Raw genomic sequence first — 12,899 nt, 5'->3', positions numbered from 1 at the left:
ACAGTAATAATAATAATAATAATAATAATAGTAATAATCAATCCGTAGCACCACAATAGCCTTAGTCATTTATTTAATTTTCATTTTAATAACAACAGTTCACATCTTATTGCACAATTCCATTATAAATTCTCACAAGGCCGCTTTGTGTTGGATTTGTCCTCACAAATGTCTTAAAGGATCAGGCACCTTGGCACTTGAGAAGAAACATATATACATAATAATAATAGTAATAATAATAATAATAATAATAATAATAATAATAATAATAATAATAATAATAATAATAATAATATTAATAATCCTAAGCGTTATAATTCTTATCAATTTTTTTCACGAGAAAAACTTTCATTAAATGCATCTTTGGCACTCGCAAAAAAACATATATGCATAGTAATAATAATAATAATAATCTTTTGATTCTTTTTGATTCTTTTGTAATTATTCTGAATCTTTCGAGAAAAAGAAAATTTTTATTAAATGTTGTATATCCATTTTTGAATAATTTCCAATTCTACCTTTCATGAAATAGAAAACATTCGAAATGAATAAGATCATTGAAAAGTTCTAAATTGCTCCAATTGTACTTCCTTGATACCTCTCGAAGGAATTACGTCTTTGTTAGATCCGACCATTTACGAACTTTCTATCAAAACACATCAATTGAATTTTACAAATTTCCTCAAATTATTGTGTGAAAGTAGAAAGATATTTTCAAAAGCTTTAAAGAATCAAGAATCTTTAATATTATTCATTATTACATTTAAAGTGTATATGTAATTATCATTAGACATAATATTTCATCCCTCTATCATTTTACCTATTTGAAAATTTCTATAATAATAATGATGATAATAATAATAATAATAATAATAATAATAATAATAATAATAATAATAATAATAATAATAATAATAATAATAATAATAATAATAATTGTTACTAATTATCACAAATCGATTGTATTAATTTTCAATTGTATTAATTATTGTAAATCTTAATTAATTATTAACCATTAAAGATAATATATATTTTATATATAAGATATTTAATTATTATTAACTGTTACAGCATATTACTGAGAAAGAGATCTGCACTGTAGGTAATTTAAGCTCTTAGAACGGAACTTGATAAAGCATGAAATACGGAATTGGATAAAGTGCAAGAAAGTGGGGATAAGACACTTATGTTAGAGTTAGTCACGTTATTTTCGACGGTTACTTTCCTGACTCATCAAGCGTTCAATGATAAATTTATCGTTACGATATAAGAAAATATATTTATTAATAATCAAAGATAATAATAAGAATTGATTAATGTGATAAAGATATTCATTAAAAAAATAAAACAAAAAAAATAATAATAATAATAATTATTATTATTATTATTATCTAAATCGTAGTGATTAAAATGATTCGATACTATTGATTTAAATAATCACTGTTTCCATTGTTTGAATAAATAATAATAATAATAATAATAATAATAATAATAAAAAAGAAAAAAGACAGAAAAGGAAAAACAATTGTCTCACCATAGTGACCATAGTATTGGCGCTATCGGTACTGGTGTTGATCGTGGTCTCAGACGCTGTACTGGAACCCATGACCACGACCTTTGGCACCGTACGACAGCTACGACTTCCACCAGCGGATTTGAAGTGAAGTCTACGCAAAGCGGAAGCCGCATGTGAAAGCAGGTCACCGTCCTTCGATGAGCCTTCCGAGGCTCCATGACGTCCTCCGCGAGATGGCTGCGACTGCGAATCTCCTGAATCACACCCGGTACCCCGTGAACCTCCTCCTCCTCCTGCTTCTCCTCCTCCTCCTCCTCCTCCTCCTGCTCCGCCGCTCCTCCCAGGGGAGCCACGATTCTCCAAACATCCCTGTGGACCGATAGGTTTTATATTTTTTGTTAGTACGTTTTCCTCCCTTCCTCCCCTCTCTCTCTCTCTCTTTCACTCTCTTTTTCTTTTTCTCTCTTTCTATATCTCTATCTTTCTCTTTCTCTCTCTCTCTCTCTCTCTCTCTCTCTATATATATATATATATATATATATATATATATATCATTCTCTCTATCAATTTATCTCTATGTCTTCTTTCTTTCTCTCTATCTCTCTATCTCTCATTCTATCGCTCATTCATGATTTCTGCTTTCATTTCTTATCATCAAGAAAGGTTAATTTCACTATTACGGTCACCTTTATACTGCGAACGATCGATCAATCTAATGAGTAATTTTATATGCAAAAGGGATATTAAAACGTTGGATATATCCTATAACTATTTCTATTAGATATTGCCTGGTTATGAATTTTTATCGTTACCTATGGATTCTAGGTGAATGATATGATAGGAATTTGACATTACAAATATGTGATATTTTAGAACGTAATGTAACAAACTTCTTTCAAAAGTTTTGATCGATTTAGAGTTTGCTTACTGCGAAGATTCTGGAAGGATTTCTTACTCCATGAATAAAACTTTTGGTAATGGTTTATCTTGAGAACGATTTACGTTCTTAAATAGAAATTTTAATGTCATGATGGAAAACATTTAATATAATGGAATATACGTAATAATATTTTTAATAAAATTACATAGAAAATATATATCCCCAAATATAATTATCATCAATGTAATTAATTATATTTGTAATAGACATTTTTCTTTTGGGTACGGGGCGAGGGGGGGGGGGGTAAAATGGAAAGGGGAGATTTATTTTTAAATTTTACAAACGAATTCAAAAAATTTTTTTTTCTTTTCTTTTTTTTTCTTCTTCTTTTTTTTTTTTGAGATAATTATACGAACGAGACAATGCACGTAACTGAGATTAATTTTGCGTTTAAATATTACATACGAGTGTAAAAAAAAAACGTATTTCATAATTGTATTTAATTAAAAAATACAAAAAAAAAATCGTTTGAAATGGAAGGACACGAACACTTAGGAAAGTAAGATGAAAGTGGTCAATAATCTAATTTTTATTTTCCATATATATATATATATATATTATCAATTATCTAGCCGTATATTATATTAATGTTCCAATAGAAATACGAATATTAATTAACAAAAGTAAGAGAATACAAATATCCCCATCGGTATTCGAAGATTTTCTAATTCCATGTTAGTTATCGATCCTTACGTACTTGGAAAGGTCGGATGCGATTTTAAAAATTATTAGAATGGAGAAGACAAGCCGATCGTGTGGAAAAATTCTCATCCCTTATCTGGTATATCGACCTGTATTGAGGTTCACATGAGGAAGATAAAGCTATTCATAATCGAAAAAAAAAGAAAAAAAAATGGAAGAAAAATAGAAAAAAGAAAAAAGACGACGAAAGCATAGAGAGAGAAAGAGAGAGAGAGAGAGAGAGAGAGAGAGAGAGAGAAAGAGAGAAAAAGAGAGAAAAAGAGAGAGAGAGAGAGAGAGAAGAATTAATCTGTCTCTATTCTCGGTAGCATCGAGATAAACGTTTACGAGGACGCCGGAATGCGATTACCTTTTCGATTAAATGTCTCGCGAGCTGGATAGAGCTATGCACGTGATTGGGTACCGCTATTAGCAAGAAACACGATTTCTTCCTTCCATTCCTTCCCTTTTTTTTAATGAGGCGTCCCGATAAATTCGCCATCTTCGAGACTAGCCGCTCCTCCCGTTACGAATGATTATTGTCGTTCGACGTGTTTTACGATCTACGGAAATGGTACGTTTCGTTGGTTCGTAATTATTCATTCAATTTATCGATTCATTTATTTATCGGGGAAATGTGATCGATTAAGAAAAGGGAAAAGAAAATTTTAGGAAGATAAAAAAAAGCTATAAAAAGTAACAATTAATACGTAGATTGCGAAATTAACTTTAGAATGTAATCTCGGTATATTTGTTTGACGGATAAAAAGTCTATAGAAAGAAAAGTGATTTATATATTTTATATATATATATATATATATATATATATATATATATTTACGAAAAAATATATTTTTTATGTTTTAAAAATATTCCAAAAAAAATGTTAGAAATATTTTAAATAATATCGATTTAATGTTCGACGTTCGATAATTTCCACCGCATTCATAGGTTAATAATTATTACTTTGTATAATATATTTTTATATGGTAAAGTTATGAATTAATTTCAGAATAACAAAATAAATCAATATCATCGTTTTATAATTTATTTTTTGAAAAGAAATATATAATGATATTATTATTGTAAATATAACTTCGTAATACAATTTGATATTAAATTGTTTCGATATTTTGAAATAAATATTTAGAGTCAACTGTTAAAGAATTTAATTGGACCTAACAATTATTTTGTTTATTTTATTTATTCGAAAAAAGAAAAAAGGACAAAAAGAAAAATCTACGAAAAAAAAAAAATGAAAAGAAACGAAGAAAAATTTAGACGAAATAAATTTACAAATATGTGAAAACGATACTCGATATTAATATCCGTCGATATATGATAGATCAAAATTCCACAATGCAGATAAACTTAACAATTCGATGATATGGAAAGAGAAGAGAAGAAAAAAAAGAAAAAAAAAAAAGGAAATATATAAGTGCTATAACATGCAACAAATTTTCTTTTTCTCACGGGAAACAAACGAGGATACGAGCGTTGGTTGTTTCACTACGGTAAATAGGTAGAAACGTAAAATAATTTTCTTTACAAAAGAAACAATTTAAAAATAAATAGGAACGACATGTTCCCAGTAATATTGCGAATTCTTAATATTCCAAAAGAATACATATTTCAATTTCTTTAAATATCAACACGACAAATAATATATTTTCTTCGAATGATAAAATTTTCTCCTTTGCATTTATATATCTCGGGAGGATGAACGTACACATGGGGTATATCGAAAGAGAAAGACAGAGAAAAAGAGAGAAGAAAGAGAGAGAGAGAGAGAGAGAAAGAGAGAAAGAGTGGTGGTCGCGATCGATTAGGTTCACCCGTGCCATAACGTATTATTAGTCATTATCGGTTAAGTAAATAAGCAATCTAGGTCATGCGTAGTTAATACCTGTTATAAAAGCACGATATGCATACAATATGAGAATGCACACACACACACACACACACATATTTAGAGAATGTATTTCGAGGTAGCCCAGGTCATCAACGAAATGTATGTCTCATACCAACCCCCTTCTATCATCAAACGTGTTTCCTTTGCACCCTTTACTCTTCACCCTTTCCCACCATTCCTTCTCTACTTCCATCTCTATCTTTGCTTCCAACATTATTCGACGACGAACACAAAACTGTCTTCCTCGTTGGATACATCAGCAATAAAAAAATTGTCCAAGGTCGCTAATTTCAATGTTGCCTTTTTTTATCTCTTTTTAACTTTCATCTTAACCATCGTCCCACTACCTATCCCACCGAACCACTTTCAAACTATTTTTTGTTCTACCAAGTGTATACTCTCACGAAATGAGAGAACGTTCGTTTTTGTATGCGAGAACATGTTACATTGCGTTCCACGTCAACCTTCCATCGGGCGACGTCGTTTTCTCCTAAAACGTTATGTTTCCTCGGAAAGATTGAAAAAAAAAAAAAATATATATATATATATATATACTTGCAAGGAAATAAAGAAGAAACGACGTCGAGAAAAATAGAGAGAAAATGAGAATAAGAGAAAGAGAGAGAAAGAGAGAGAGAAGAACAATTTTTCCAGACATGTATCGAGAAAAATGCAAGTGCATTTACTTAATGAGTATTCGATACTTCATGTTTGATGATGATAATAATAATAATAATAATAATAATAATAATAATAATAATAATAATAATAATAATAATAATTGCTCGGTCATGATTTCTCATGTCTTACATTCTGAATATCGAAAAGTTAGATTCTAACTTTTGTTTCAGTTTGCCATTAATCGGGCATATTATGAAGCAAATAAAGAAGAAGAAAAAAAAAAAGAAAGAGGAAGAAAAAAGAAGTGGGATAGAATTTATCGGTAGTGGAGAGAAAGGATTGAACTTTCCGAATATTCCTGACAAATATTGACATTCGGAGATAGGAAGGAATGTAAAACGAGTTTGAAGTTGATATCTTGCTTGCCAATTGAATCTCAGCTTGGACTTTAAATTTACGTGTAGGATTTTATGTATGTGTGTGCGCGCGCGCGCGTGTGTGTGTGTGTGTAAAAAAATGGATCATTCATTCATTCATTCATTCAAAAAAAAAGAAAAATAAAAAAATAAAAAGAGAATATATAAATGAGATATTAAAAATAAATATAAGAAAATTTTTAATTTAAGAAACTTTTAAATAAAATATAAGAAAGAAAGATAACATTGTTTAAATATATTTTTTCTTAATTGTAGTATACTTTGTTTACTATACTATCTGGCTTACCTTATATAGTTTTCGTATAGCATAGTATTTTAAAGAGCGTTCTCCTTTGTTATTTTTATAATTAAAAATTAAATGAGTCTTATACATATAATGTTTATTTCTTATACTTCTTATCCACTATATATAGCCATATTTTTTGTTTTTATTTATTGTTATATATTCACATACCCATACCCATACCAACACACATGCATACACATATTGTTGGCGTATAAAATATCTCACAAAAATAACATGTTAGTATAACGACGATTTGAATTTCAAAATTTTAATATTTAGATACATGAATCAAGAAACACGTGTAACCTAATCATGAAACTAAATATATAACGCGCAACGATATTGAAATGAAAATTCATATAATAGAATAAATAATAATAATAAATGATTTAATATTATTTCAAAGCTATAATTATAAATAAAATCGATATAATATATAATTAAAATATAATAACAATAAAAAGTATATTAAATTATCTTAACGAACAGGAAAGTAAATAATCATCAATTCAAATAGTTAAGATCTTATAAAATTAATAATAAATAAATATGTACATTGAAATTATTTCGAATAGACGATCAATAATAAAATCTGTATGACGAAAGAGAAAGATTATTGCAAACGTCTATTTAATAAAAATTATTTCGTATGCGTGCCTAGATAAAAAAATATTTCTCTGGATAAATCTCTATCTATCCTATGGGAACGATTTTCGTTATATCCACTGTCTACTATGTCATTCTGAGAGAGCCAATTCTCTATCGCATTACGTTCGTTCTATTGGATGGATACTCTTCAGGAAAATATATTTGACTAGTACTTTTAATCGCGGAAGAGTGATTACGCGTACGTAAGAGAAGCTCGTCGCGGTTTGTTGATCGATACCGATACGTTTCGTGACTGATAGCAAAATTCGAAATCAGGACATAATTCCAGCATGTAAAAGGATTAGGTAGATATTTCGATTCGATCGTTCTTAAAATGTCGTTACGTTTTAACACCGAGAATCTCGATATTTTCTTAATTATTGGATTATAACGATGTTTCTTTCTCTCTCTTTTTTTTCTTTTTTTTTTTTTTTTTTTATTCTCATCGTTCATATAATAATAGTAATAATATATTCATTATTCTGCATCTTTATAGCGTAAAATAATAATAAATAATAAAATATCTTATATTATTTATTATGTTATATTTTTGACGCAGCGTAAAATTGGCTTTGCATAGTCATATTGAAGAAAAAAAAAAAAAAAAAAAAAAAGAAAAGAAAAGAAAAAGAAAAAGAAAAAGAAACAAGAAAGAATGCATTCAGTGTATTGTAAAAAAAATTCATTTCTTTAAAAAGATCTATCATTTTCAATATTTTTGTGATATGAAGTAAAAGAAAAAAAGAATATAATTTCTCTATATTCGTTTCTTTTTTTTTCTATTTAATTTCATATACCTTCATGTCTTATTACTACATCATCGAGTGAAACATCATCTAAATTAAAGTCAAATGGCGTCCTATTCCTAAATTCTGATCCATTACTGATGTTAATAGATAGAACGGTTATTAATACGAAATGTATATTGATGCCGTGAATGCGTTCGAATTGCGCGCACGTACTGATACGCACGCATCTACCAATCGGTAATAACGCGCGATACATAATTATAAACCGTACGAGCTGAGGTAGCCGAGCACGTAATATAGTTTTCCACTTAATTACAATGTAATTTCGTCGATATAGTGTACGCATCATGATTAATAGGACTAAACATTTTTTTTCTTTTTTTCGAATTTCCATCTAAAAGAAATCTTAGCTTTATGATGTGTCATTTAATTTTTTTTTCGATATTTAACGAATCATTTTTCCTTTTTCTTTTTTTTCTTCTTTTTTCTTTGTTTTATGACGAAACTTTATATTATTTTTTTCTTTGCTTTATTTTCTTGTTACTCTTTTTCTTTTCTTTTTTTTTTTTTTTTTCTGTACTCTCTTCTTTCAACTCTCGCATGACAGCTGTGGCACTCAACGTTGTAAAAAAATTCTTCACTAGCGCTTGCACACATATACGCGCACTTTCGCCCTCGCTCTTTTTTCATGATTTGTGTATAAAAGATAAAGTGGAAGAGAAGAAAAGAAAGAAAGAAAAAAAAAGAAAAAAGAAAAAACGAAAGAAATGGAAAACAACGGCAATGGCAACAACGACAGTAACAACAAAAACAAAAACAAAAAAAAACGCGAGAGAGAAAAAGAAAGAAAGAAAGAAAGAAAGAAAGAAAGATAGAAAAAGACAAGAAAAGAGAAAAATTCAAAGACGTCTCTTTACCGAGAAATCAACGTACGGTTGTTGACCTCTTTTGCCGAATCCGCTCGAGTTAACTCGAAAAAGCTTTCTCGAATGTCTTTTTAATCTTACAAAATTTTCTTTAGTCTCTATAGAAACGCGTTTCGTAATACTCGGTCACGTTTACACGAATCAGTGGCAAACAAGCTCTCTTTCTCTCTCTCTCTTTCTCTCTCTCTCTCTCTCTCTCTCTCTCTTTCTCTCTTTCTCTCTTTCTGTCTTCAAGAAACAAATCGACGACTTTTCTTTCTTTTTTCTTTTAAAAACATCCAAATGTTTATTTGTTAAATGGCATGCTTCCATCCGCAAGCTTAATTTACTTATTTTCTTAATATTAAAGAAGATTTTTGATTTGAAATAAGAAATTCTTTCGCAACTATTCCTGCAAAAACTATGTGAATGAGAGAAATCAAAGAACAAAACGATTGCTCATAATTTCAGAACTCGTCCACTTCTTTACTGATCTTTTACTAATCCGATTTAATGCTCTTATGAAAGACTTAATTACCAGCCAAGTAACTCAACTGTTTATATAAAAACTGAAAGAGTATTATGATCTTAAGAAGAAAATAAGAAATATAAGAAGTTGGAAGAATCATTTATTATCTTAAGAAAAGGCATTTCTAATGATTAAATGTACGTATTGTTAGTATAGGTATATCTATATGTGTATGTGCATAAAACACGATAATAAAATCCAATTAACCCGAGATGATTCATTATAATTCAAGGAACGATTTTAAGAATTATTCCTATATTTTTTTTGTCTCACTCTCACACTCATCCTCTCTCTCTCTCTCTCTCTCTCTCTCTCTCTCTATTTATCTATCTATTTGTCTGTCTATCCGTCTGTCTCTTGTGGTTGAGAAGTTATCGAGAAAGTTAGGAACGCAAAGACCAAGACTATTAAGTCAAAATAGATACTATGCTGTCAAGCGACTAATTCCAATTAATTGTAGAGACTTCTGTTGTCTTGCCGTGACGTCGTAGTTTATCTAAACTAGTTACGATTTCGTTATGTTTTCGGTTTGAACTGTCAAAACGATTGAGAATGCATAATAAATGTTTACCGTTATTATAGAGTCTATCTGATTTTACGTTAATGATTTAGATAATTTAGATAATCCATTTTGTATGTGCGATTAATTTTTTTTTGTCTTTTTTATTCATATCGATAATATGTTTATAAATTTATTTCATCATATGGAGCAATATCGCAGGTGTTTTTATTTGTTTTATTTGAAATAATGTCTTTTAAATTGCATGTAGATCGTTATCTGCTTTTAGTGTGTAAATAATTCACAATTAGTTTTATAAGTAATCGATACACTATCGTGTCATGCGAAAATAAATAGGTTTATTGTGAAATTTCATCAATTTTATATATATATATATATATATATATATATATTGAATTCTAATCAAGTGTTAATACGAACAATAATAAATTTACTAGTCTTTTAGAAACTATTATTGTTGTCCAGATTTCATTTCCGAATGAAAAACAATAATAAAGTTAACGATATTATTTGAGCACGTTCAAATATTATAGAATGCCAGCAATAATAAACGAGGAACGAGAAATATGTAAATGGATGTGACAATGTTGATCAATCATTTCGCAATAAGTGTATAATGATATACGATGAGAATAAACGTTGAAATTTATCCTTCTGTATAAAATTATTAATAAACAAAATTATTTATCCTTCTGTAAATAATTATTAATTATTAATAAATTATTAATTACATTAACTTTTAATATAACGTTAATAATTAATTAATGTCTATTTAAATAATGTGAGTAAGTTTGCATAAAAAAATAGCTAACATTTTTAATTGTTTTTTAATGGTTTTTCGGGATTTCTAAATTTAAAGAATTGTTAAAAAAGTAAAAAAGAAAATTTTTTAACAACGATCGTGACTGCGATTTCGTTTAATCGTTTTATTAAAAAGGGCAAAGAGGGAGTTAAAAGGGCATCGAGTAATTTACATTAGAAATTAGCAAAACTGCGGGCTCGTTGTTTGAATCCTCTTTCTTCTTATTTATTCTTGTGAGATAAGAAGGAATAGAAATTGTCGCTATTTCTGAAGATACATCCGTATCTTTTGAGCTGTATTTGTTTCTAATAAAGTGCATCGAATTCTGGTTTACCAATTTAAATAGTAAGGAAACGGATTGATGTTGACAATCGTTAGGTCAACAAAGGTAAAGAAATATCGCCAACCTTTGATCTATGTACTTTATATACGTTATTCTATTACGTGGATGAGAATCAGTAAAAATAGTCGTTTCCGATCAGACATTTTAATAGATACTCCTACATATCGGATTATCGTGTACGATTTATACGAAATTACAGTATGATCGTCGATAAGTATGATTAATTGAGAAGATTATGCGATTTTCGATTATTGACTTTCTAAATCCAATATAAAAAATATCTCAGACGTTTTCTATATATATATATATATATATATATATATATATATATATATATATATATATATATATATATAGTTTTATATTTCTTTTTTTCGAAAATCGTTTTTTAAAGAACGTCGAATACGATAGGAAAATCCGTAGAAATGAGATGCATTTTTGGAATACGTGCCATTCGTGAAAATAGAGCGACTGGAATCGTTTCTGAGAAAGTCATGTGAATATTCTCGGAGGTAAAGTAAATTTAAGAAGGAAATCACCGTCTATCTCCATCGTCCCTTTCCAACGTTTCCATCTTTTCCCTTCTCCTTCCGGCGATAGTCGCAAGGATTTCATTGAAATTCGTTCAGTGAGAATTTCAACGCATTTGGATCTTCAACCAGTAGTATCAAAATCGCATTCAATGAAGTATCGTAAACTCGGTTTACGCGAGACCCTCTGCCCTTGTCATTGTATCCATAAAAAGTGTTCTTTCTTTTTTCTTTTTTCTTTCTACTTTCTCTCTCTCTCTCTCTCTCTTTCTCCTCTTTTTTCCTTTTTTTCTTTTTTTTTTTTTCTTTTACTCCATCGTACTTTACTACTTCACTATAACGAATTGAACCCTTCAGAAACAAATTGTCTTTGTAGTTTCCTGCCCTCTCCTGAAAATCCCAGGATAAAAGTCCATGGGACCGAGCCTTACCCTCGGATTAATGGCCGACCGGCGACCCAATGGGATTTCACGAATCTTCTTTCCACGGGCATTGTGCGAGTTCTTCACTGAAACGCTCGAAATTCACATGGTAATCCTTACGGGGAAATAATCGTCTCAACGAAAGTAAATTTTCGCCTTGCAAAATATCCTTCTTTTCTTTTTTATTTTCCCACTTCTCTTTTTTTTTTTTCTTCTTTTTTTCTTTTTTTTCTTTCTCCCTTTTCAACCTTCCATGACCGCAGCGTTAAAATTGTTACATTTATTTTAATCTCCGAACGAATACGTATACTGTGTGTTATTACGAAGTTGATCTTAACCAACCAAAAATCTATGCAACAATACGATTTATCATTTAATTCGCGTTTACATCGATATATATATATATATATATATATATATACGTATTTTGTATACGATGTTTTGTATTACGAAATAATACAAAAAGAAAAGAGAGAAAAAAAAGCTGCGTGATATTTATAAACGACATATCTATGATATTATCATAATTAAAAAAAAAAAAAAAAAAAAAAAAAAGATTATAATTAAAAAAAAAAAAAAAAAAATTCGTAGTAAACGTGTAACTATTACAAATATTTTTCTTCGTTTCAATAATATTTGGTAACGTGGTAGATCTCGACAATGCCTACATTGTCTTTCTAGAGAGAAACCATTATTGTGGAAACACGATGTGGTTATAATTAATGAACCTGGAAAGCTTCGTTAGCGTCGATGAGCTTTATTAGTCGTTATTTGACAAGAACGCACGTAGCTCTGTCATTGTATCCTCTTGGCTATTGGCTATAGATCCATCGTCGATGAAACAATTGACCCATTTCATCTTTTATTTCTGTCTCTTGATCTCATAAATAAAAGTAACATGAAGTCAGTCAATCAGTCAGTCGTTTTACCTCCGTCGTTCTACCTTCGATCAACGTCAATGTTTCGAGAAAGAAAAAACGAAAAGAAAAAAAAAAGGGGAAATAAAAAAAGACGACAACGAAGAGAAGAGATTGCTCTAGTACTTCACTCTTTCCCTC

The 12,899-nt window shown here is 29.3% G+C and overlaps 1 protein-coding gene across 11 annotated transcripts in view; it reads right to left on the bottom strand.

Annotated features, from left to right (window-relative positions):
* Positions 1–12,899, bottom strand: part of LOC124425601 (AF4/FMR2 family member lilli-like) — a 131,172-nt gene that overhangs the window by 62,348 nt on the left and 55,925 nt on the right. For all 11 annotated transcript variants that reach the window (XM_046966144.1, XM_046966147.1, XM_046966141.1 and 8 more), the window contains 2 exons: positions 3,508–3,700; positions 1,535–1,885 (listed from right to left, as the gene is read on the bottom strand). In XM_046966144.1, the coding sequence (XP_046822100.1) occupies positions 1,535–1,885; positions 3,508–3,639 (483 nt within the window). In that variant the 5' untranslated portion in view covers positions 3,640–3,700. The remainder of the gene's footprint in view (positions 1–1,534; positions 1,886–3,507; positions 3,701–12,899) is intronic.

This window comes from Vespa crabro, chromosome 7 (assembly GCF_910589235.1).
Source record: "Vespa crabro chromosome 7, iyVesCrab1.2, whole genome shotgun sequence".
In the NCBI taxonomy this organism is placed as follows: domain Eukaryota; kingdom Metazoa; phylum Arthropoda; class Insecta; order Hymenoptera; family Vespidae; genus Vespa; species Vespa crabro.
The sequence above is the reverse complement of the archived record's forward strand: the minus strand, read 5'-3'. Positions and strand labels throughout refer to the sequence as shown.